Source organism: Equus asinus, chromosome 1 (genome assembly GCF_041296235.1).
Source record: "Equus asinus isolate D_3611 breed Donkey chromosome 1, EquAss-T2T_v2, whole genome shotgun sequence".
Classification (NCBI taxonomy): Eukaryota; Metazoa; Chordata; class Mammalia; order Perissodactyla; family Equidae; genus Equus; species Equus asinus.
The window spans coordinates 34969289-34997224 of record NC_091790.1 but is presented as its reverse complement, the minus strand read 5'-3'; the positions used below and the strand labels follow the sequence as shown (position 1 = coordinate 34997224).

General features: G+C 38.5%; 1 protein-coding gene across 1 annotated transcript in view; it reads left to right on the top strand.

The window, feature by feature from the left end:
- OPRM1 (opioid receptor mu 1) overlaps positions 1–27491 on the top strand; it is a 57665-nt gene extending 30174 nt beyond the window's left edge. Inside the window, exons 2-4 of the mRNA XM_014828870.3 lie at positions 6489–6841; positions 7623–8143; positions 24763–27491. Coding sequence (XP_014684356.2) covers positions 6489–6841; positions 7623–8143; positions 24763–24801 — 913 coding nt within the window. The 3' untranslated portion in view covers positions 24802–27491. The remainder of the gene's footprint in view (positions 1–6488; positions 6842–7622; positions 8144–24762) is intronic.
- Positions 27492–27936: the final 445 nt, after the last annotated feature.

Sequence of the window (27936 nt, the reverse complement as noted above, 5' to 3'; positions counted from 1 at the left end):
AAAGCTAAAGTATTTCTAAATTCTAAAAACCAGGCCTTTAGAATAAAAGCAAAACATTGTTATCTATGAAGCAAAAAGCCCAAGCTCCTGAGGTAAGTGTTCTGATGCTGTTTTTGAAGTCATTTGGCCTAAAGAGATGAATAATCTTTATATCTGCAAACAAAAGTCTAAAGTCACAGATAAGAATATTTAATCCAATTATAATGGTTTATAGACATCAGAGGATTTAGCATAGTGGTATTTTTCTATAGTGCATAAATATTAATGCACAAATATTATTTATCATGGAATCAAGGAAGCAAAACATGGTTTTTTTCTTACGCACTTCTGATGAGATAAATGCTAGTCATGTCCTGAAGTAAAATTTTCAGAAATCAAATAAATCAGGAAATAAGCATTTCTAAAAAGCATAATTCAAAATATGGTTAAGCAGTCTCTTGACCGCCACGGAAGAGTGTCTCTCTCGTTTCCTTTGTTTTGCCCAGAGGAGTGAGCATTGACGTGTGGCCGTATTCTCTCTTCATTCTCTGCCTCAGTGTCCAATTTCAAAAAGAGGATTTGGAGAGCCTTATAAACATTCATACAGTAAAATAAGAGAAATAAAGAAGAAAAGAGGCAAATAGGAAGCCAAAAAAGAATGAAATGATGAGATTAGCAAAAGAGTTTGTAGAATAGAATTGTATTAGATTCATATGCCATTAGAATTCTATGCAATTAAGAGAAGACACACATTTTATTCTGATTTTTCTCAGCACCAAATGCAAAGATGAAAAATATGATCAATTATTCGTTTCACATTTTCTATTTATAAAGTGCTCTCAATGCTTCAAGGGATCAGATTTTTCCCTTGTTCCATCGGAAAGAGATTTTTATCGTGAACTGCCATTAATAGGACATGGAGGAGGAAGAAAATAGGAATATAGAGAACAAAAAAATGAAGTGGGTATGGATAAAGAGAGAGCAACACTCAACCAGAAAGACTGATGATCATTACGCTCTGGTAACACAGATGGAAAGAGACAATTGACCTCTGGAAGAAGGGCCTCTGTTTAATTTCTTGTAGGTCTCTGTCTTCTGTTTTGAGAGAAACCAGCAAGCCACAGTCACTTGTCTGTCTGTGGGGCTCAGAGGTCCGAGGTTAATACTCTCTCCATTTGCTAGTATAAGCTCACTGGAGATTTGCTCATTGACCACACAAAACCACTGTGAAATAAATGTTATTGAAATGTTTTAAACATTTTATGGCTAAGTGAGACATGTCCTGTCCCCTCTTTCACTAAGCTAGTGGAGAACATAACAGAAAATAACAAATTAATATACGGCCTTTTTCTGTGTTAATAGCTGAAGAGAGTGTATCACTGGTTTTGATTTTGGTTTCTGTTGTTTTCAGTCTCTCTCTGTCTCTCTCTGTCTCTCTGTCTCTGTCTGTCTCTCTCTCTCTCTCTCACACACACACACACACACACACACACACGCACACACATGCTTGCCTGAGATATCAGAATGGAATGGATAATAAAGGAGAAATGCAGGTAGGTCCTCACTCATATGACCATTTTCTTCATCTAAGTAATAACCTGAAGTATATAAGTACATTTATTTTGTTGGATTTATCCAAGAAATCATTGCTATTTAAGGATGACACTCTAGGGAGTTTCTTTTCTCCTTTAAAAATGTGGATTTTTTAATGTGAGGGTAAGTGGACATAAAAGTCATAACAGATTCTAGAAAGGTATCTTTGCAAGCACAGTGCCAAACAAATAAAAGGGGCTCGTCGAATTCTTACTGAATTTGGTGTCTTTCTTTTTCACTGATATTAGCAAAAGGGAGAAAAACTCCATTTGGTAAAAACATCAAAAGGCAGAAAATAAGCCCAAAAAGAAGTAAAAATCTTCCGTACATTCCATTGGCTCTATTGTGAGCTCCTAAAACAGGAGATGTGAACTGCATGATGTAGTATAAAACAGACAAGCTGGATTCTAGAATGGGTTCTTCCTTCTTTCAATCTTCCTTGGTCAGTTTTATTTCTGGACAGAGATAGGGTCATCTCAATTCAAGAATAACTCAAAAGCAAATTAAAACAACAACAACAAAAGGTTCGCAAAGCAAGAGTAATTTATTCAGCGTAGCTTCATTTAGCACAAGTTGGTTAAAATCAATGATGTTTTGGTAAGTAGTAACAGTTGGGAAATGGCGTGAAGAATGGGTCTAAAGATGAATAGGAAATATTTTATAACCATGAAAAAGAGGAAGGACATTTACAAATAAAAGTTCTATCAGGAGAATAGATGAGCTGCCGCTGGAATGGGCTTCATACGCTTCTTCCGCAGCACAGCACCTGGAAGCTCCATAAAATCACTCTGATGGATCAAGCATTGAAGGTCCTGAGAAGATATCATTTAAAAAACTAATAATTGCAAGGTAATTTATTTGGATTCGTATAGCAAATAAGCTACTCAATCACCTAGAACAATTTAAAGAAATACATACTAGGACAATTTCAATGGGATAATTAGAAAGGAAAAGTAGCTTGGGACACTGCCTAAAGGAAAAGCCCCAATTCAGTGGGCACAGTAGGACAGGTCAATGTCAGGAAGGCCCTGTGAGTCTAGATGAGACCCTCTAAGGACATGCTCCACATCCCTCTCCTTTCACTTTCCCCTCTTTACTACTAAACTCATTAATGGCACAGTAAGAAGTAACAGGTAGAAGGGATGGAAAAAGGATTGCGTGTTAATATCCAGGAGTTCTACTCAGACCCACTCAGGTGAACTGAATAGCAAAGATAATCCCTCCTTCAGCTGACCTCTTTGGCCCGTTTGCTAACTCTGGTTTGCACACTCCTATAACTTGTAGTGCAACCCTGATCGTTCTTGTGAACTTTTGTGGGTCAACATTCATACCACCACATCAGAACAGAAAAGAAGGAGAAGCTCATGTTTGCTGGACTGCATGAGCCCTTTTCTGATCAGATGGTCCCTGTAGATTAAAGTGTTCGGAGATATGCTGGAGGCAGTTGGAATTCCCAAACCTTTAGTCTTGTATAATTCTCTTTCACATATTTAAGAAATTCCTTCTGGGGCTGACCCGGTGGTGCGGCGGTTAAGCTCACACGTTCCGCTTCAGCAGCCCAGGGTTCACCATTTCTGATCATGGTTGAGGACGGGCACACGGCTTGTCAAGCCATGCTGTGGCAGGTGTCCCACATATAAAGTAGAGGAAGATGGGCATGGATGTTAGCTCAGGGGGAGCTCATTCTCATTCTGGGGGAGAAAATGATTCTTTTAAAACTGAAGTAGACATACATCAATAGGTACCCAGTACTAAGATGAGCCTGAAGAAAAGGTTAAAGTTTACTGACAGTAAAGAACCTGATTATTTAACATAAAACAGCCTATTAAAGCTAAGATGTGAGATGGAGGGTCTGCTGGGTGGTAAAGTGACTAACACAGCTGGGCGTGCCTTGAGATCATGCAGGTCTATCATCAGTGGTGTAGCTAGCAATGGGGGTGTTTCTTCTGCTTTGAGAGAGAAATTTCTGCTTATAAATAGCATCAAAAATTTTAAAACTTCTTGAACATTATGGTCAGTAATTCTAAAGTCTTACAATTTTGGGGGGCAGCCCTGTGGCGCAGTGGTTAAGTCCACATGCTCTGCTTTGGTGGCCCAGGTTTGCTGGTTTGAATCCTGGGTGTGGACCTATACACCACTTACGAAGCCATGCTGTGGCAGGCGTCCCACATATAAAATAGAGGAAGATGGACATAGATGTTAGCTCAAGGCCAGTCTTCCTCAGCAAAAAGAGGAGGATTGACAGGGGATATTAGCTCAGGGCTAATCTTCCTCAAAAAAAAAAATATTTCACAATTTTAATTTTGTTTTCATTTCTTAGTTTTTGTTGTTTGGAGGATCCTGTCTGAATTATCTTTTTATGTTTGCCATGTTTAAGGTCCTCACTAAAATCAAATTGGTTTATCTCCTCAAGTTAAATGGCTTTCTCTACCTTTTCCCTTTAAAATTCTTTAAGGAAGTAAAACCATTAAAGCGAATCAAAAGCCCCCAAATCTGAAAATGAGGAGCCGTTCTGGCAGTAATGCCACTTCTGAAATGATAGCAGGCTAGATCGAGTGTCAGAATTTTAGAGCTCGAGAAACAGTTCGAGCCTATTGACCCTGAGGAGGTTAATGAAATCCTCCTTTATAACTTCAGCTTCCTGGTGCTTACTGAAACCAAACAAACTTTCCTGGAACACTGAATTAAGGTCCTAAACAAAGGAGTCTATAAACATCTCCTCCTACCAACAGCCATCTTGGGCTGAATGAGTTAGAGTCCTAATTTCGTGTGACTGAAAAACAACACAAGCTGAAGCTTAAAGAGAATTTATTGTACCAGGTAAAAAAAAAGTCCAAAAAAGATCCGGTGTCAGGTATGGGTTTCTCTCTCACTCTGTTGAATCCATATCCTCAGGGTTAGGTCCGTTTTCAGACAAGCTCTTCCAGAAACTGTGTACTTTACATCCTCTCGGGTTTGGGTCCTGTGGGAAAAATAGTATACTCTTTTCCCAGAAGTCCCCTCAAAATATCATTTGCTCTAGTTGAAATGTGAGACCACTGCTGAACATCCATGGTGGCCCCAATTGCTTTACATCTTTATGCCCTGAACTGGTAATGGAGCCCACAGAAACACATGGACTGAGAGTGGGAAATGGGTGGGTCCCCGGAGTGAAACTGAGGTACTGTTACTAACATCGGGGTAAATAGATGTGGAATGTCGAATATATTGGACAATTTGACAATATATTTGCAAGATACTCTTCTACCATCAGATACAATTTATTACTCTTGTCAGTGTGTCTGCTTATTTCTTCTACTTAGTAGTTCTAATTTCTGTGGCTTTGAAGATATATAACACTCCTAGATACTTACACAAGAAAAAGAAAAACATATGTCCATGGAAAGACTTGTGCATGAATGTTCATAACAGCTAATTGGTAATATCGCCAAACTAGATGCAGCTCAATTCTCATTAATAGACGAATGGATAAACAAGTTATGGCATATCCAAGCAATGGAATACCATTTGGCAATGAAAAAGAATGAATTATTGACACATGCAACAACATGGATAAATCTCAAAATAATTATCTGAGTGAAAGAAACTAGAAAGAAAGAATATATACTGAATGATTCTATTTACATAAAATTCTAGAAAACGTAAACTAATTTATAATGACAGAAAACAGATCAAGATTGAGTGATAGCCTAGGGAAGAGTGGGGATGGGGGTCAAGACAGGGATGGGCAAAATGGAAAGATTATAGAGCTACACAAGGAAACTTTTGGGGGTGATTGAAATGTTCATTTACCTTGATGATGATTTGGTGCTTTTTTTTTTGCTGTAAAGGGCCAGATAGTAAATATTTTAGGCTTTGCAAGTTATACAGTCTCTGTAGCAACTATTCAACTCTGCCATTGCATCATCAAAACAGTCATAGATAAGAAGTAATTAAATGCGTGTGAATAAGTTCCAATAAAACCTGTTTACAAAAACAAGCAGCAGCCCAACTGAGTTTGCAGGCCGTAGTTTGCCAGTCCCTGATCTTGATTATGCTGATGGTTTCACAAGGGTGTGCACATGTCAAAACTTATCAAACTGCACAGTTTAATTATCTGCCTCAATGGAGCTATTATATAATAAAAACAAAACAACCTAACTTTCCCATCACAGATTGGATAAAGTCTAATATTTTTACCAAGGCATACAAGTCTCTCCATGAACTGGCCTCCATATTCCTCCTTGATCAGATTCATTGTCACCCTTAAGCAGTGCCAAACATGCGCTTCATGCCATTTCAACTCTAAGCCTGTGGGTTCTTTCTCTGCCTGGACCGAGCTACACCTACTAACCGTCAGATTAAACTTTTGCTTCTGGACTTCCAGGATGCCTTCCTTCTTTCCTTATCTTACCCCTTCTATTGCCTTTGCCTCATCTCTATGTGCCCATAATAGCCTGCATTTGTGTATATGTACATATGTATATATGCGCATACATGCATTATATATACACTCTTGCACTATTATGTTGTTCCATAATTTTAGCCACATATCTGAAACTTTTCTCTTATGTGTTTAGAATTAAAGTGAATTATTATCCAGTGCCTGGATACTTGACTGAGAGCTCCCCGTGTCTTTTACACCTATCACAGTTCCTGGCACACTAAAAAATACCAAACGAACAGTACATCAGTATGGCAGCTATTATTATAATCATTTTACAGATAAGAACACAGACAGGTAGGGAAATTATATATTTACTCCATAGGCACATGGTTATAAATAGCCAATCTAGTACTAGAAAAAATTCTTCCATACTTAATCTCAAATGCTTTCCACTAATCCTTGCATTTTTTTTTTTATTATTGGAAGCTTATCTGTATTTCACATCAGTGTCTTTTTCTGACTCTGCCACTGCTCTTTCTTCATCTCCTAGATACACCAAAATGAAGACTGCCACCAACATCTATATTTTCAATCTTGCTCTGGCAGATGCCTTAGCAACCAGCACCCTGCCATTCCAGAGTGTTAATTACCTAATGGGAACATGGCCATTTGGAACCATCCTCTGCAAGATCGTGATCTCCATAGATTATTATAATATGTTCACCAGCATATTCACCCTCTGTACTATGAGTGTTGATCGCTACATTGCAGTCTGCCATCCCGTCAAGGCCCTGGATTTCCGTACTCCCCGCAATGCCAAAATCGTCAACGTCTGCAACTGGATCCTCTCTTCAGCCATTGGTCTGCCTGTAATGTTTATGGCAACAACAAAATACAGGCATGGTGAGTAATGTTGCAGGCCTGAGGGAGGAGAGTTTTTAGATCAATATGTTGGTGAAGTCATGAGCCAAGTAGAATTCATGGAGTGGTCCAATGTCTTAGTCAAATTGTAATTTTAACGATTCTTTCCAGCAAAATGCCTTTAAATATTTCGAAATAGGAATTTTACCTATAATTTTAAGCCCACTAAACATTTTATACAGAATGCAATCTATTGGTTCCTGATTTCTCTGCATTTACTTTTTCAAAATGATAGGGAAATAAGAATATAGCTCTTCCAAGAGTAATTAGAGCTTAAACCCAAATAACATTAAGTTAGAGGCTTGTTTTAAAATTTCAACTGACTGCCTACATGACAAATTTGTCTTTTTAGACCTCATATCAGGATGATGAACTACCTATCAAAAAGTGGAGTGAAAACATCCATCAGAGAAAAACTTCTATAGATTTTGGACAGTGATTATATGTTTTGATATCAACATAGTCCCATAGAGGATCTAGCTAATGATGATAGGTCCATAATTGTTGACTGAATGAAAGCTTAATATAATTGAAGCAGACAACAAAATGAGATATTTAGAAAAAAGATTAAAAATAACTCTTCCTGAAAATCAACAAGAAAATGTGTTTCTCTCACAATTTTTTTAAATCTTCCCTTACTGCCTTGTGTAGTAATGGCCTTAAGTTATCTCTCCTCAAGGCTGTACATTAAAGCAAAATGGTAATATTAATACTCAATAATACTGAATGCTGCTAATTCTTCCTTATAATTCTTTTCTTCTAGGTTCCATAGACTGTACACTAACATTCTCTCACCCAACATGGTACTGGGAAAACCTGCTGAAAATCTGTGTTTTCATCTTCGCCTTCATCATGCCAGTCCTCATCATTACGGTGTGTTATGGACTGATGATCTTACGCCTCAAGAGTGTCCGTATGCTCTCTGGCTCCAAAGAAAAAGACAGAAACCTGAGAAGAATCACCAGGATGGTGCTTGTGGTTGTGGCTGTGTTCATTGTCTGCTGGACTCCCATTCACATTTATGTCATCATTAAAGCCTTGATTACAATCCCAGAAACTACTTTCCAGACCGTCTCTTGGCACTTCTGCATTGCTCTAGGTTACACAAACAGCTGCCTGAACCCAGTCCTTTATGCATTTCTGGATGAAAACTTCAAACGATGCTTCAGAGAGTTCTGTATCCCAACTTCCTCCACCATTGAGCAGCAAAACTCCACTCGAGTTCGTCAGAACACTAGAGACCACCCCTCCACGGCCAATACAGTGGATAGGACTAACCATCAGGTACGCAGCTTCTAAAATTGGGTATATCTACTGGGGATGACATAAAAATTATAGAACTTTGCACGCACCCAAGATTTTAATCCATTAGAAGGAGTTCAATTACTAGGGGATTGAGGTTCAGCATGAGGATGGAAGGAGGGGGGAGCAAATTGTGATCATTGTGTTGGAGAGGAGCTTCGTTACCTAAACTGAGCTCTATGTATTTGTACCTATTCATTTAGATGAGCCACCTAGAAACTGTAAAGCTGCTAAAAATAACTGTCTTCAGAGTCTTTTCTTCTATGCAAAATTCATGACTCTAGCACATTCTGGAAGTGATCTTGATCTAGAATTCTTCATATTTCCCCAGCAATGTTATGTATTTTATGCATAGCACTCCAATATCCCTGCCACTTTTCAAGAGCCACTTTGTCCACTGTGGTTATGTGTACAAGATGTTCCCAGCAAATCAGTGTCACAGCAAAGGAGAAAAGGAAAAAAAAAAAAAAAAAACGGCCGACCTAAACCTTGTTAAGTCACTGTTTGTAAATTTTTATCCCGGAACTCTAAAGCAAACACCAAACATATTACTTAATCATTAGAACTAAATTAGTTTCACAACAGTCATCTTACCAGTCTGGGTTATTATCGTGAAGAGGGACTATCTGTTGGAAAATTTATTCCTACGTGCAGAGGAGTACATATGGGGGCCTGCACAGATAGGGGAATATTCAGGATTTACACACAGTACTATAATCCCGTGAGAAATCAAAAGAGAGGAAAGAGAAAAATATGTCTCCAAGTTAATATTATCTTGTTAGGTCACTGGTTTGCAAAATTTGGAAACTGACCTATAAAGTAAGTCAAACATTCCACATGTTAATATTAATTTCAGTAAGTAAATTTTCAAATAGTGCCTGCATGCAAAAATCACAACCTGTGTAACCTTATAACACTGAACTCAAATTCTAACTTCCTGTGAAGTAAATCCTTGAGTCAGAACCTGAGATGAAGTTCCTAGTGTCGGGGGCAGGTCTGTGGGGACAGATGCCTCCATAAAAATGGGTAGGAAGTCAAGTCGAGGAGCCAGATGGAGAGCCTGGTTCAGTGGAGTGCAGCTGCTTCCTCTCTGCTTTCTCTTCACCACGCCCCACCTCACTCTCTCCTCTTACCCCCACTACCGCAACCCAGCCCAGCCCAGGCTCACCCCTTCTAATTGACCACAGGACTAATGTAATACAGTCTGGATGGATCTGCCAAAGGGGGCGTTTATCCTCATACCCCTGCTATTAAATAACACTAAAATGAATGCAGGAACTCACACCCCCTAGGGAGTAGGAGGTAATGATGGCAGACCTACTTCCAACCAAAGGGAAATTATTAACTTATTATGTCTCACTTATAATTCCATTTCAGAAATAAAAGCCAGAAAAAAATGTTTTTCTACCCTGCTTCTTTTCTCTATTTTTTTTTCAATATCAAGCCCTCTAAACCTGCTCCTTTTGCTAAGCAGCTTTCTTACTCAATCACTATCAAAATCTGGCAAGTGTCTTAAAGAAGGTAGGGATTTAAATAGATTTTCTCCAACCTGAGGATAATATATTAAAGAATGTAACTTAAAACTGACAGTCCTGAACTAAGGTTAAAATATTTTTCATTGAAGCAATATATCTCCATTGGGGCACAATGATGGCCATTATGAAGTAGTGATTCTTTCTCTTTCAGTGCCTGTATATTCCTTCCCTCTCCTTTCACGTGCTTCAGGGTGGGACAGTTGGTAGTGTACCCTGGACCACTGCTGGGGCCTCTTGTCATGTCTGATCCTCTCAACACCCATCACTTGCCTTGCCTTTCTGGAAATACAGCTCCCAGCCTGTCCAGTGGAGTGTTTCTCCAGAGTTCATTCTGATTGTCCTTTAGTTGCCCCGACACTGCCCTTGACTCCCTTCCAAATCCAGCATTTCACATTAGTGTGGTTCTTGCACAGCCAGAGAGAGGAGAAAGGAAGCTAATTGGGGAAGCTCTGCTCTAAGTAACTAAAAGGTTTGCTTTAAAAATACATCCAATTAGGGCTTATCTTCATTGCTGCCTCTATGAAGCAGCACCAGTGTCAGATAACAGCAGAAACACATTAGCCCTGGAATTGGCTGCTTTCCCAAAATGCCCAGCTGGGAGAGCTGGACAGAAAAGAGTGGCTGCCAGGAAAAGAGGAAAAGACACTCTGACATGTTTGAAAATTAAGATAAATCAAAGGTCCAGTTCACTAATCTCCTCTGATGTGTCATCATTAGAATCAAGGCAGTTCAACACAGACATCCGGAATGATACATCAGCCTTTGGTGGTAGTTTCAATAATATATCAAAATAATAAAATTCTTTGAAGGAAAAATCAGAGACTTTATGGCCGTGTCTGTAGGACAGAGTTGATTAGTTGTACAAATTCAGTGTCTGACAAACAGCGTTTTGTTTTTTTTTTTGCATCATAAGCAATCATGTTAGGAAACAAAGCTAGTTGGATTTACACTAACTTTTAAACTGCTTGTTTGAAGTTTGTACTGTTGTAGATGTTTATATGCTGCTGATATACTTGCATTTTCTCCAAGAAGTGTATTATACTATATATGTCACATCTCAAGCACATTAGTCAACTTCATATTCCGCAGATCACAGATCCAATATCAAATCTCCCCAGGGTGTCTGTGTTCTGACAACTGTACACTGAGACTGTGTCCATACATCGCAAAGTGAAGTGGAGAGTTGGCAGTTGTCAAGGTAATTTGATAAGCCATATGAGAAAATTCTGTGCCCAAAATGAACTGTGAGCCATATTTACAAAGTTAAGGGCTACTCAGTCAGTTTTGACTACATAACAAATCATTCCAAAATTTAGTGTCTTAAAGCAGCCATTTATTTAGTTTGAGATTCTATAGATCAGTAATTTGGGCTAGGCTGGACTGGACTAGGCAATTCTTCCAGTCTTCCCTGGGCTCACACTGGGGTCCGCAGCAGCCGCCTGAGTGGCTATCAGCCAACTGATCTAGGATGAACTCAGCAAGAATAGTTAGTTCCACGTGGATCTTCATCTTCCATCATGTTGACCCAGGCTTATTCTCATGGTGGTCATGGGTTCTAGATTCAAGAGGTGGAAAAACAGTCTCTATCTGTTGATGGGAGGTGTTGCTGTCACATTGCAAAGGGATATGGATATAGAGAGGGGAGTAACTGTGGCCGTTTTTGCTAACGATCTACAGTAGGCACATGCTGCACAGGACAGGCAAGCCACAGCTTCCTGAGAACACAAACCATGCCTGCCTTGCTTTTTCTTGTACCTTCAGTATCTACCTAACACAGGGTCTGGCACATTAAAGAGTATGTACTTCAAAAATATCTGTTGAATGAATGAATGGTCAGAGGGCTCACAATACTTCAGGAGGTATGGAGGGTGATGGGAATGACCCCTTTCTTGGAACTGATTGACAACCTAAGTGACTGAGTTAACACACTGACATTATTTCAGGCTAACCCTGTAGTAACAAGAAAATATTCAGAGGAGAGTTTCTTTGTTTTCTCTTCTTCAGCCTTTAGTCTTCTGATCAAAAGTTATACTTTTCAGAAACTTTCCTACACTTGTGCTTGTCTTCAGATTTTACTTTTAACAAGTGCTATTAATGAGGAGGCCAAGAAATGGACTCAGTGCCCTAAAGAGGTCTTGCCCTAGCTAAGTATAAAAGAAAAAAAGATGGTCTCGTGTTCTTTTGTACACTCCAGGGCTCAGCCTACTGCTCCAGCTGTGGTGCTTCATGCTTGATTTATGTTCGACTTGCTGTCTTTATGGCTTCTAGATCTTGATTAGGTTGACTCAGGCATAGGCACTCATTTTCCATCTGCTCTCAATGCAATTTAATTCCTCTGTACATGTACCACCTTGCCATTGTCCTCGTTGGACCACACTTTGCTTCAGAACACATCTAGCATTTGCTCAAATCAGTCCAGGTACAACTCAGACCTGAGATGCTGGCCACTACTAACTTCGTTTCCACCCCAATCGCATTCTATAAAGCATTTTTTGTTTTGTCATCTTTATTATTATTATTTTTGTTGTTGTTGTTGTTGAGGAAGATTCACCCTGCTAGCATCTGTTGCCATTCTTCTTCTTCTTGCTAAGGAAGATTCACCCTGAGCTAACATCTGTGTTCATCTTCCTCTACTTTGTACATGAGCCACCACCACAGCATGGCCACCAACAGACAAGCAGTGTAGGTCCACACCCAGGAACCAAATCCTGGTCACCAAAGTGGAGCATGCCAAATTTAATTTCTGGGCCACTGGGACTAGCCCTAGATTATTTTTTATTAATGTTTAACATTATATGGGAAAAGGAACAACTCTATTAGGTCAGATGGATTATTATTTAAAGACTTTGTATTGACCATAACCATAAGGATAATGCTATCTTACATTTGAATGACGATGTACAGATTAAAAAGTGCATTCATGTGCACCATCACATCGGCTTCCTACAATAATCCTAAAGGGTAGATATGAAATGATTATACAAGACCAAAGCACCAGTAAGAGGCAGAATCCAGACAAACATCTGGGCTTCTAATATTAATCCAAAGCTTTTCTCTGCTGTCCCACGACATGCTACTTCATGCTCAAGTAATTTTGTATGGTCTCAGCCAGAGGTTCTCAAGCTTCACTGTGAGATCCCAAAATTGTAACTTCTGAAGAACTCCTCTAAGAAATTCTGGGTCAAGGTAGGGTTCAACAATCTGCATTTTTAATAAAACACTAAACTGAAAACTCTGGTTTAAACTGCGACTTCATCCAAACACCGCCAAACTTACTGTTTCGTCTAACTGGTAACCCTTTCAGTCAAGCTGGTTGATATGAATTTTTTCATCAAATTAATCTCCTATTTAGCAGAATAATGTAGTCTTCCTTGAACAAAACCTTAACTTTCTAATATATCTATTAGAGAGTCTTATAGGACAAAGTTACATACCAGTGATAAAGCTAACGTTATGGGACCTCCCGCTAACTCCTCAGAGCTTAGGTCCATTCCTAAGCCCTCTGGTTACTATTTTTAAAACACTTTCTTAAAATCTTAGTGAAAAGAGCAGGTCAAGAAATTAGGCTAACCTAAAATCAGAAGCATAATTTTTAAAATCAATCACATCACTAGCAAAAGTCAGATCTTGAGGCTTTTTACAAGACATCTGTGGGAAGCTCATTTGAGAAGGAAAGGCATTTAAATTTCATGACAAAAGCTTCAAATGAGAATAGCTCACAAAATTACAGAGCTGGGCCACATTAATGCATATTTTGTGAATGAAACCAAAATGGTTATTCTTTCAATTCTGTGGTTTAAAAAGAAATTGATTCCAGTTATGAGTGTGTGTGTGTGCACTCACACGTGTGCACGCATAATAGGCATGTGCCATTTTATGTATGTGTTAATAGCATATATCTTAAAATGAATAATGCCTTTTATAAATAGCAAAAGAATGTCATATGTTTCTATAAATTGACTGTAATCTGGGAGGAGACAATATTGTTTAATTGGAAATATGCTTATTCCCAGAAAATATTTAGTTTTAAGACTATTCGTAATAACGTTTATTGACAAGTTTGTGTCCAGTACCTTATTTAATCATAAGAAGTACGGATCATTAGCTCTGCTCTACAGCTGAGGAAATCAGTGCTTAAGGAGTTAACTTGCCCAAGGTAATAGTTAAAAAGTAGTGGCTGAGGAATGAATCCGGTTGAATTTGGTATTATAACCTGGACTGTTAGTCAATGTGCCCTACTGTCTCCTCAGTCTGCTTTTCACTCTTCTCAGTGGTGGTTCTTAGAACTAAATTTTAGCATTCATATACTGACTATTTGAATACCGTAAGATTGTTATGTAGGCTTGTTTAGATGTATTCATAATGTATCTGTGTGTCTGTGCACAGGGAAACTTTAAAGTGCACAGGTAAAGGTAAATTTTAATGAACAGCATGGGGAATTAGAAATTCAGTAATGAGGTATTTGGTTACCATTATATGAGTTCAAACTATTTGAACTAAAATCTTTTGTGGTCATTAAGGTCATATTGACTCTCATTGAACGATAGCATTTTCTTTTCCACAAGTTAACATTTTTATTCATGTCAGAGAGATTTGTTTAATATTTTTCATAAATTGACCTTTATGATCATGCATACAATCATATTTATCCTCCTAGAAGAGGTAGCTTGGTGCGGTGGTGATGCCAGAGGGGACCAAGACAGGGAGTCAGGCAAATGTTCTAGTTTGTCATGCTCTGCCTGACCAACATGTGATGAGAAAACCCCTTCTTCTTGCAAGAACTGTTTTCTCAACTCTCACATAAGTGGATTATTCTGTAAACAGAATCATACAGCAGACATTGATACGCGAATTAACTAGAGTTCTTCCTGATTGAATACTCTGATCTTCCAGGGAAGTTGAATTTTTAAGATTCAATTAACTCGTATAATTACTGTAGCATGTTCCTATGCTTGTTGTTTCAACTAATAGAACCAACTGATAAAATATAGCAACATCTTTTTCTTTGAAAAACTAACGTAAAATGAGATGTTATTTATTGGCTAACCTTAAGTGGTGAATTGCTATTTGATAACCACTTATCATTAAAAAGTTCTCACATTGAGATGTAGTGTTTTAGACTTGTCAATCTTTATCTTTTCTAGATATGTCTTCTAGATATAAGGTATATTTTCTTTATCTACTGTATCTTTTGGTAGGTTGCCATAAATATTTGCAAATTGCTACAATTTTACAAAAATCATAATATTATTTTGGGGGATGACATTGTGAAAACTACAAACTTGTAGAATAAAATATATCTTACTTTTTCCTTACTAATTATTATTTCTCTGGAAATCAAGAACCTAGAGCCACAAGTTTTTTCAGCCTGCTCCCTTTACACTCAGGAATTTCTTTCTTATATTGGAGAGTTCCTGGCTTTGAAATAAATAGAAACTTTCATGATGAGAAGAAAATTAGAACCATATAGTCTACGATTTCTACTTTTTACTGCAATAAAATCCCATATATATGGTGTGAGTGAGGGGAGGCTAAAACAGGATTCATTTTGAGTGCTAAATTATAATAGTACCTCTTCAAAACATGAATGGTTTTCCTGATACGTATCCAAAAGATCATAATACCAGCTCTCAAGACCCCCACATTGCCGGTGATGTATGCTGAAGGAATGAATTGCCGTAAGTATTAACTATACATGGGTGCAAATAAGTGTCAATTTAATTTCGTGCTTGTGGGTTTACTATTTGTGGATCAAAGGAAATGAACCATTTTTTCTTTCTCTAACACTTGACTTATTAGGGACACATACAGCAAATAAATAACAAGCCTGATAGGTTAGCTCCATATAATCACAAATATCAAATAAATATAAGCTTAAAGTTTCATTACAATTTAAAATAATCGTCCTCTCAATCCAAGAATGAACATGTAGAAAACTAATTCATTTTATTTGTCTACATAAAGCACAGTATTTATTAGCAAAGAAGGAAGGAAGGAAAACAAAAAGGATGGAAGGAAGGCATGAAAAAGAGGTGGCCCACAGAGTACATTTTGTGCCTGAAGTCAACTATATTCCTCCTACTATTTTATTTCTCATACAAATACTAGAAATCCCAGGAATGCTGGAAATCTATCAAGTCCTATCTAATTATTTCCACTTTTTTCTACCCACATTATCAAATCTTCATAAAGATTAAGAAAAAGATATATTATGTATATAATGTATATATGATCCAAAGTCCCCAAATGGTGTATCTAAGCCTCTAAATGCATAAGAAATGAATAACATTTTCTTGCGATGACATAGGTAAGTCTAAGACATCTGATAGAAAGGCAAAAAAGTAAAGTCTGTGAGGAATGACATTAAGAAATTACAATATCTTAAGAAAAGTCAAATTAGTAAGGAAAAAACCCTTTTACAACAAGAAAATGCGGTGAAGAGTGGATGTGGAGTGGGATATGGCCACTATATATTTGACTATGCAAGCGCCTATTTAACCCATCCTATAATTTACCAACTTGCAAGAATATCTCACGCTTCCTGTTGTTTCTTCTCTGTCATGTCAGGTAGAATGTCCTTATATTCGAAAATCCCCAAATATATGTGAGCTCATTCAAATTCAAAATATCAACTTTTAAAAATTGCTGCCTTTGAGCTACTCTTTGGAAACAGAAGAGATACATGCCACTCATAGAATCTTAAAATGCTGCAGATAAAGACTTGAGGCGCGCCTAGCATACTCTTCAATAACTGAAGATTTTTCTGGTTATTTCAGAAATTCAGTGGAACAAATAGATTTCACATGGCCATACTATAAGTAAATATCAACATCTAAATTCCAATAATGCAATTGGATTTATCAAGCAGATGCAAAATATTCATGCTTCTTAGGATATTAGACTACAGGTCCTCTAGGCCAAACCTCCTAGTCCTAAAACTGGAGAAATTGTAAACCAGAAATGTATTTTTTATTGCATGCTTTTTTCTAATTAAAAGATGATAGTGAGAGTCTTTTCAAATTGAGTTCAAGAAAAATTTGGTGATTAAAGAGAAAGATAACTATATTTTTACATAACTCTAGTACATGTAAATTTAAAAATATAAGCAGGAAGGGGAAACTTTATAATTAGGTAAGAATAGCAGATATAATATAAAATCTTAAAAATTTTGATGGTTCACTTATTTAACCATTTTCTACCACTGACAAGATTCCACCTCTGAATGTCTCTGGGCAAGTTTCTGAAACTGTGTATTTCAATTTCCTCATCGGTAAGAATGGTGATAACTATAGTAGCTAATACTTAGCTTTGACGTCAGGGTGATATGTGATTGTCCATGCAAAGTACATAGCACGGTGCCAGGCAACTGGCTAATACTACTGTTCTAAGCCACTCAATGAGGCTTTACTCTTCATTTCCTCCCATCCCTGTTCCTCAAGAAGTTGAATTACAGCTCTTATAGAGAAAATTTCAAAGGAATGAAGTAATGTTGCTAAAAGAAATCATAAGTTTGGTCTAACACAAGGCTTCTCAACCTTGGCGCTAGTGACATTTTGGGCCAGATAATCCTGTGTTTTGGGGGACGTGTCTGTAGACTGTTTAGAAGCCTCCCTGGTCTCTACCCACTAGATGCCAGTGTCACCCAACCAACCCCAGTTGTGACAGCCAAAACGTCTCCAGACATTGCCAAAAAAATCAGTTGAAAACTACTGCAGTAAAAATCAGTTGAGAACCACGAATCTAACCTGAGAAACTGTGTTTGATAAGTGAAGAAACATCAAGGTCCAAATTAGTTGGCACGCCCTTAAAGAAGTGCCTGCGAGTTGGAACTAAACCCCGGGTGTCATGACATTAGTCTCAATCTCTAAAACATCATAGTGATTTCTGAAAAGAAAGCTTTCTTCGGCACTGCTAACCAGTTGCAAAGAATAAGACTCAACATTATTGGAAGACAAGAGGAAAGCGCAATTCTTCAACCTTTATTTTATTTCAAACTTCTCTTTCAGAGAAAAGATCTTCACCCTGAATCATTATTAGGAAAGAATGAAAGGCCAGGAAAGGTGAAGATGCTGTTTGAGAACACTGAGAGGCTCTGAATGAGGTCAAATGTCCGGGCGATCTTAAAACATTAAGGGAGCTTGTAAATGAAACACAAATCGTAACCTCAGAAGCAAAGAAGCGAGGGAGTAGTCCCGGAAAACTAGAAGAAAAAAGTACAGTCTCAATTTTAATGGTAACTTTGTAGCAACTGAAAATCACACAGAATATTTAACTTTGCACTGATTATTTTTAGAACCCAGATCATATTATTAAAATATATTTTGACGGGGCCGGCCCAGGGGTGCAGCTGTTTAGTTTGCACGTTCCGCTGTGGCGGCCTGGGGTTCACTGGTTCGAATCCCAGGTGCAGACCTACGCACCACTTGTCAAGCCATGTTGTGGCAGGTGTCCCGCATATAAAGCAGAGGAAGATGGGCACAAATGTTAGCTCAGGGCCAGTCTTCCTCAGCAAAAAGAGGAGGATTGGCAGCAAATGTTAGCTCAGGGCTAATCTTCCTCAAAAAAAAAAAAGTAAAAAATAAATATTTTGAGAGCAGTTAGAAAGGAAGCAGTAATCTCTAGAAGGCAAGATAAGTTCTCTAAGAATTAATTATGGCAAAACAGATTTTAATTTCTTAGAGGACAGGGAAATCAGGCAAACCCAGTGTGGATAATGTTTTTAACAAGAGATTGACAAGCTCTTGTTAATTTCTGTAATAGTATACTATGTTGAATTATAATCTGGATATAATGGTACAACGAGATAAGGTTTATAAACTTTAGCTCATTCTCAACTAAAGAGTCCCAGTAAATGGAGGAATGCTGAATAACGTGGATGAAAGGAAAGGAAAGGATACTAGAAAAGTAAGCAAAAACTAAAACAATAGTAGTTACCAGAGAAAAACTTTAGTGTAAGAATCCAACTATGGAAGCAGAGAAGGTGAGTGATAGCAAATATGAAAAAAAGTCACACTTTATTTCATAGATTAGCAATATGATATAGGCTATCTCAACTGTTGTAATTAGAGATAATTGCATCAACAGAAGTCTAGTGTCTAGAACCAAAGAAATTTTAGCCTCACTCTAATATGAGGAACGGAATAAGCAAATTAGATCATATTCAGAGACGAGCAACCAAAAGGGTGCAAGGAGTTAAAATTCCTGAGTATGACAAATGGTTGAAATAACTGCCCATAATTATCTCAGTAATGGAAGACTCAGACAGGACAAGATAGTTATCTTCAGATACTAAAAGGGATGTGAATAGGGAATTGGACTTATACCATACAGCTCCTCTAATTAAAGCCAATGGATAGAAAGGGATTTCCATACAACCAAATACAGAATTTTCTAAGCTTTGAGATACAAGGATTTCCTTGTCACTGGAAGCCTCTAATGTTCAAGCATCAGCATCTTCCTGCGTGAAAGGGGATGTTGCAAGAATCCAGGTGCTAAGACTTGATGTTTAAGGAATCAGAACAAATGATTCCCTCATAAAGTTTTTAGTTTTTACAAGTTCTACCAGGTTCTTACAGAACACTGCTACAGTGAAATGTTGACATGTGGTCCATGAAAAAATAGCTCTTTAGAGAAATAGTGCATATCTTATTTTGGTCATGGGAACTGATACTGTGTATTAACATTTTAAAGGCATTGAAAAGCCCTATAATGTGTGTGTGTGTGTGTGTGTGTCTGTACACTGCATTTAGTTGTTTGTTTGTTTGTTTCTTTGCTTTTGAGGAAGATTAGCCCTGAGCTAACATCCACTGTGAATCCTCCTCTTTTTGCTCTGGAAGACTGGCCCTGAGCTAGCATTCGTGACCATCTTCCTCTACTTTATATGCAAGAGGCCTGCTACAGCATGGCTTGATAAGCAGTGTGTAGGTCCGCACCTGGATCTGAACCGCTGAACCCTGGGGCCGCCAAAGCAGAGCACACAAATTTAACCACTGTGCCACTAGGCCAGCCCTGTTTTTGTTTTTTGTTTTTTTTTCCAGATTGGCCCTGAGCTAACATCTGTTACCAATCTTCCTCTTTGTTTTTTCTTCTCCCCAAAGGCCCCCAGTACATAGGTGTATATTCTAGTTGTAGGTCCTTCTGATTCTGCTATGTGGGACACCAACTCAGCGTGGCCTGATGAGCCCTGCTAGGTCCACACCCAGGATCCGAACCGGCGAGACCCTGGGCCACCGAAGTGGAGCGCATGAACTTAACCACTCAGCCGTGGGGCAGGCCCCCTGCCTTTAGTTTTATATATAAGTTTATATTTCTTTTTTTAAGCTCAAGTTCTCAAACTTACTTGAGCACAGACCCAGTTTTTCAAGGAATGCCTTGTAACACCTAAGAGAATGAAAGTTTCACTAAGCAGTTTCAAAAAGCCCAGTTTCAACCGTAAGTCTCAGTGAGGCACAAATCTATGTGCCTATCTATTCAAAATTCAATGTTTTAATAGAATACATGGCAATTCACCAGCGTTCTAAAATTGATTGCTGATCTCTTAGTCACACTCATTTATAATATATGGTCTAAATAGAAACAAGATACTGAAACTGCCTGTCTCTGAAAATAGAACAGCTTGCGTTTTGTCTGGGATTTCACTTTTGCTTTGCTTTGCTTTGCTCTGAAGCTTGCCGCTTTCTGGTCACAGTCCTCAGGAGGGAGGACGTCTGTGCAGCCTTGGGATGTGCTTTACGTCGCTTAACCTGAACACTGCTAAGAATAAGCCTTGTAATTGACACACTCTTTTGTTTGGAATGAAACGTCTTAGAGGAAAATAGGTTTCCTTTAAAACTCACTATACTCAACTGTGAGAAGCATAGCAAAGGTTGAATAATTACAATTTGTCTTGTGAAAGAACAAAAGATCGGAAGCTAGGGAACATGAGTTCTGGTACCAGGATGCTGGTAACAAGCTGCGTGAGCTTGTCATCTCGTGCCAGTGGCTGCTGAGGGGATCTCTTCACAAAGAAGGCTTTCTCAGCCTCTTTTGATCAAGGCCAACGAATTAGGGCTCATTTCCGGGTTTGATAGATTACACCATTCAGACTCTGGGGGCTAGCTTCTCCTAATGGACAACAAAAGCAACCACTAAAGCTTCCTTTTATGAGAGAAAAGATTTATTATATTGAACAAATTAAATTCATATTAAAAGCAAGAGGAAGCATACATCATATTGAGTCTGGATCCTTTGAACTGCCAGATTATTCCACCTCTCCTTGAATTCTCCCTCACTGAAATTTGACCCCTGATTGCGCTCTAGATCCCAAAATGTCTGAGTTTGGCAATGGAGCTTGGAAGAGGGGATGAATTCTCTATTCTTTAGATAAATGGAGAACTCTGCCTATGAGTCATCAACTCCCAAAGTTTTTTCTGTGGCTCTGTTTTCATGGTTTCTATAATGAATGAGATTTTGAAGCCTATTACTGGCTGAAACTCCAATCAGCTTCAAAAGTACCCAGGTCTATTATTGGCTTCAAGGGCAACTTTGGATGGCATCACGAATTGGAAAGAGAAAACGGAAGTGGAAGAGAGTGGCTGCAAAGCACAAAAGTATAAATATTAAACCAGCTTTCCTCAAGCAATACTCTGGGGCATGTCACTTCACCTCTCAACACTTCTGTTTCCTTCCAAAGTTGGATGAAATTGGAAAAGATAATCTCTTACATTCCTACCAGGGATAGGAAACACACTCAAATCGTTGTATGGATGGAGATTAAAAGTGCCTTAAATAAGCTTCAGTTTGAACCTGAGCCTTTCAAAGCTTTGTTTTTCAAAATAGGCTGAAAATTAGCCCAAGGGGATTTGCTAGTTGACTTCCTGGAAAAACAACAGTTTAAAAAGCTGTTGACAATATTGGAAAACTCATGGTAGATTAAAATATTGTGTCTATGTCAAGTGTCAAATTTACTGAAATTTATAACAGTACTGTGGTCATTGTCTAGAAAGAAGTCCAATCTCAGAAAATGAGGAGTTACAAGTTTCCAAAGGAGGTATCTCAGTGAGCAAGTGGGTTGGCTTGTTACAACTCTGTGGGCTTCAAAAATAGATAAGGTGACTCAATGGACCAGAGAAAATAGTTTACTACTCACAGCACAGAAAACAGCAGGAGCATCAGCACATGAGCACTGGTTCCCTTGCCCACATGTCCCATGATGCAACACAATGGACCCAGATTGCTGCTACATACACAGTGGATTGCACTGCAGCAAAGCAGCCCAGAGCCAGGGCTTCAGCACATTTTGTAGCAAGCAGTAAACAAACCAATCCACTTCTCCCAGGAGCAAACAATCACAAAGTGATCGTGCTGTGGTTCCCACAGTGTTTGGACAGCAAAGGTTCTTAATTGACTATGTGACTCCAGAAATGACTCAGTTAGAAGATAGTTAGGACTTGCAATTCAGCTCAGTCAGCAAGATTTTTCCAGGATGCTTGGTGGACGCTCTCTCCCAAGAATTCATCTGTCAGCTCAACATATTTTTGGCTGCACTCAATTTTCATGTGATTATGCCACCCTATCAGCAATTTGGGTTAGACATACTGACAGGGCTAGGACCAGATCTCTTCTATTAATTTCAATCAATACTTGATTAGGGTTATTGTCCAAGGAATCCCATCCGTAGGGTGAAGTCAATCTGTAGGCAGTGAACAACTAACTGGATGAGGGATCATAATGAGGCTGTCACTCTGTCTAGGATAGACCCTGTCTATAGCATCTTCAGCCCTCAGGCTTTGAGTAGCTTCCTCCATGGGATTTTATAGGATTTTATTGGCCTCAAGAAAGTCTCCTTGGGATAGCCATAATATAATCATGGAAACAGAAATCCACATTAGCAAACCTCATTGTGGGGCATGATTCTGTAGCATTTAAATAATCTTCATAGTGACTTAATGCATGGGTTGTCATGTGAGGCAGCCTAGGTGCTTCGTTTACCCTCTAAGTGCATAATCTTCCTCATTCCCTCATCAACCATGTGTCTAATAGCTCCTCAGTCTGTTGGTCAAAGCATCCCTGGACTTTCTTCCTTTCCCTCTCACTGTGAGTGTACATTTTCGTACTCACTATGGGGGCATATTGCCCTCTAGATGTTTCTAGTTGCGACTTGAACTGGGTGAAGTTGTGCTTTCCTCCCTGGTGGGGCTTAAAGACTTCTCCTAGTCCCCTAGTCCGTAAGAGAGCCAACAGCAACCATGGCACCATTTGGACGGCCAGTTAGATTTTATCCCTCACCACTCAGCCTCCATCCATTGACTCAAATCATGTTCATCAACAGGTAGGACAAGAGTGGACCATTCACTCCCCATCTTTCTGTACCACTTGGGCCAGAACATTTGCTGCCAGCTCCCAAGGAGTTTCTTCATAGCCTCGAATCTCATCCATGAGCACTTGCCTTTTCTATTCCAAAAGACCGTTGTCTGTCTTGGCACCCTGCTCATTGTGTCAGTTTGGGAAGAACATCTGCACTTAGAAAATGGTAAGAAGTAACAAGACTCCAAAGGAGAAGACTGAGCAAACAAGCAGGTTGTCTTGGCACAAGTCTATAGGTGGCAAAGTAGACAAAAACTCAGACAGCTTAGTGTTCACAGCACAGCAAACAGCAGAGGTTTTAGCGCATCAGTGCCTCCTCTGCCCTCAGATCTCACTGGGCGATGCAGTGGGGCCGGATGGCAGCTACACACATAATGGCTGCACAACTACAGATGGTTATACACACACTCGCACACACAATGGGTTGTGTCATAGTTAAGGAACTCAAAGATAAACTCGTAACCCCTTTGGAGGCAAGTAATAAATGAACCTCCCCAGGAGCAAGCAGCCAGACAGTGATCAACGCTGGGGTCACCTAAGTCTACTGAATTGCCACGTGGCTGTCTGCAGGAACTGTTCCGGATCAGAGGACAGTTAAGCCTTGCAGTTTGGCACAGTCAGCAAGGATGTGCAGGAACCTCAGGGCCCATGGCAGAATGTCTCTCCCATGGTGATTACGATCTTTCTGTTCCTTATTCTTAGGAAAAATATATTGAAATATTTGGAGATAGAAGTTCATCTTAGTATCAAATTATTCGTTTAGATAATATGTGTGTGTGTGTGTGTGTGTGCATGTGCATGTGTGTAGAAGGAGAAAGAAAAGAGAAGAGAAAGCAAATGATGAAGAGAATGCGTAAAATGTTAATAGTACGTGGACCTAGGTAAAAGATACGGAAGTGTTCCTTGTACAATTCTTATTTTTGCACTTTTCCTGAAGTTTGGACTTTACCAAAATAAAGAAAAAGAATGTCTCATCCTTTTACAGTTACTATACAAACGCTTCCTTTTCTTCTCACCAAAAGTAATAATAACAATTACAGCAAGGATTATTTGTTAATTACAATATTGTTTGATTTCCCTAATCCTCCTCCCTTATTTGAAAAGGAAAGCCACGCTTCACAATCAAGTCACATTTTTTGTGTGTGAATAAATGTCATGTTATTAGCTCAACATATATGCTAGCTTTACAGTAGAGGTTGGGGTAGGGAAATCCCTGTGCTTCAAATCAGTTGCTTCAGAAAAAATTCCAATAATTTTGAGAATTGGGTGAAAAATAAAGATTTTTTTATCTAGAAATAAAGAACATAAGAGGTATTGCAAAAAAAAAAATAAAAGCATTGTTTTACTTTTGACGTTTTAGCCAAGTCATGAATAATGTGAGGATAAAGAGGGAGGAAGAAGGTCAAAGACAGGGAGATGAGGGTTTTGGGTTAAAATATAGTTTTTCAAGGAAGCCATCAATAATATCTCTTTGATGACTAGTATGTAATTCTTATTCATTGGTGTATACAAATGGAATAGCATATTCATAACAATCCGAGAGATTATTCATAATAACCCAAGAGATTAATTAATGTCTTGACATGTAGGAAAAACTTTGAGGGTTGCAGGTGAAAATATACATTAAGGTCCTCAATACAGGTCTGACACACAGAAGACACCCAATAAATGTGTGCTACAACCAAATCTGAAATCCTCACTGTCTTTTTCTTTCTCTTTCAGCTAGAAAATCTGGAAGCAGAAACTGCTCCGTTGCCCTAAGTGGGTCTCATGCCATTCAGAGCCTCACTGAGCTTAAAAGCCACCATATATTTGGAAGAAGATTGCTGCGAGAATGTGTGGGAGGTTCTAGTTTCCTAGGAACATGCTTGCTTCTGAGTCATCAAAACTCTTTCCTCTCTGGCCACTCCACTCGGCACATTAGAGGGACATCCAAACTAAATCAAGCACTGGGAAGGAGAGGACTATATCACACTAACGAGTCCACCTTGCGTACCTAATCACAAGGAAGATGCCCAATGGGACCAAAACGCACTGTGGTATGTGAATTGGGGTCACATGGAAGATGACCCTTCTGTATATAATATTTCGTTTTCAAGCAAATATTTATGACCTCATCAAAGAAAAATCATTGATTGTTAAATTCACCATAGTAACACGTAAAGTAAATGCTACCTCTGATCAAAGCATCTTGTGTGGAAAGTCCAAGACTTTCTAGTCTTCTCTAAGGGAATACTTGCTCTATTTTTCACCTTTAACGTTAACCTTAAAATCGTCTTTTGGTCAAGGCATCATTTCCACCTTCATTTCTTGGTTTTGTATTTTTTAAAAGAATACCTAGCTCCAAAACTGCAAGGGAAAGGATAAAATGAAAGGTAATCTGAAGCATGGTAATATGTCAGCTTCAGAAAGCTTGGTTCTTGTGCATTGCAAGTACTTCCTGCGAGTCATAATGGGAGATTTTTCCATTGTTAGGCTTGCAGTGATTTGCTCCTCAGTTTTAACTGTTCCATTCCTTTGCTCCCATCTAAGTATTCACAGAAGGTGATAGTGGGTCAGTGAACTCATCACTTCTTCTACACAGGAAGTCAAGCATTAAAATGCACTCTTCATTTCTCAGTAGTTTCTCCACACTGCATGCTCCCTTTGCATATTATTTTCCTTTTTCTGACTCTGCTCAGAACACTTATGCCTTTTGAATAAGCATGACAAAATGACAGATGCTTTTGTTGACTTTCAGAACAGTTTAAACTTTTTTAAAAATATAGATGCAATAAGCTTAATTTCAAAACAGAAAGACTCAAATGACCATAGATAAAAACGGCTGATCTACTTTTCAATCCTCTGTAGTTACTTGGACATGAAATATTAACAATTACCCCAAAATATTTCCCCAGAATATTGTGTTTATGTAATGTCATCACCAATATGTTGGTCTTTTTGATCTTTGCTAAATGTCAAGATTTCATTTGTAAAATGTCAGTCTTCTAAGTAGTTTCTTTAAGACAATCCTCCTCTTTGACTGGTTTTCTTTGGTATAAATATGGTAGAAATTTGCCAATCACTCATTTTATTTGATCTATGTAGACAGTCAAGTCAAATGGCACATGCCAAAAAGCTTTCCTCTTTGAAATTCTGTCTGCATTGATTAAATGAATCATGCATATTGTAGTTATTTATGAAGACGCAAGTAGAAAACAGGGTAGTATCTTCTGTTATAAGAGTATTCCTGAGTCTGCAAGCTGCCAGAAGACTCAACCTTAAATTTGTATCTATTCTTCAATTTAACAAGGCACAGTAAGCACTGGACACCCGAAGGCAATGTTTCAAGAAGACAACCATTGCAGACCAGAATGAGCCAATTTACTGTCTCAGATCCAATTGGCTGCAGTCACGTGGACCCAACACATGTACCCATTGCGTGAGAGAAAAACAAAAACTAAGATAAATGTTTTCATGTTTCCTTCTGATTAAGTCTTATATTTGCCTCTAATAACCTCCATTTCTCAAATATTATGTCCCAGAATGGATATGCATTATTTTTAATATTTGTTCTGATCAAAGTAACTAAAACCAGGGCCTGAAAAAGCTTTAAAGTGTTAAATAGCTGCATTTGTGTGCAATACTTTTACAAATATATACCTATATACACTACTAGAGCTTCCACAGGTAAAAGGGATAGTTCAAATGAAACACAATAATGAAGAATAAAATACTTGTATGTCAGTCGCTGGGGAGGAAAATTCTTGTCTTTAATAGGTTATAGTAACATGAGTTCTCTCGAGGGATGACGGAGTACTGAGCTCTGCTCACAGGGCTGTTTCTCAACCATTATTGTTTCTGTCTAAATAATCACTTACTCTTTGTTAAGACATTCTAAAGTAAGTAATAAATGTGTTCTCAATATTTTTCATTCAAAACTATTTTTTATCATAAATTTGCTAGATCTTGCAATTCTATGGCAAATAGAGAAGGAACAGCCCTAACCCCGTTGGATGGGCTAAAGTTTCTTAGAAATCTGAAGATAAAGAAAATGTAATGTTCTGCTTTGTTCTTCCTTTTTATTTCACCCTCATCTTTATGGATGGGGTTTCTTCCTATCTGGCATCCCAGTAATGCAGACTGTAGATGTGAAGCGGAAATTTGGCTTCTTCACCTGATTACTTGCTGTGGAAATTCTAATCCCAAGTGGGTAGTGGCCTTTGCTCCTTTAGTCTCCACCTTCACTGTCATTTTGTTCCTGCATTCTTCTTTCCCTGCTAGTCCCTAGAAAGCAGAGAAGAGAGATGAGACTCACCTAAGGCAAAAGCGAGTTACCTGGAATCTACTGCCAACACCCTCACTGTGGGGTCCTCTGAAGGAGGTTTGATCACACTTTTTAAAAAAGTCTTTTGCTGTGATATTCCAGATCCACGTTAACAATTTGATGATGTCAAATAAAAGAGTTTACTGAAGGGGCTGAATGTTTTGAGCTTTGAGCCACCTACATCCATGTTGGAATACACATTGTGGCATTTTTTGGCTTTGTGGTTTGGAGCAACATATTTAAGCTCTCTTAGCTTCAGTCTTCTCTTAAGAGCAGGGCAATAATAGCAATCTTATTGGGTTATGGTCAGGATCAGTGAGATAATATATAAAAAAATCTTGGCTTACAATGCAGCAAATGCTCCCTATTTGTAGTAAAAATTATAAATGAAAATTATCAATGTCAATAAAAACAAGAGAAACTTGGTGAATTCAATGGAAACCACCACTGACGAGCCTTAGCTCAAAACTCTGAGAGGGATCTCTTTTGAGAAGGCAGACGGCACCTCCAGGCAGGACCTCTATGACAGAATGGCATTCCAACAGTGCATCGGAGGAAGCAGGACTCTTAATCTGGCCATTTGAAACAGT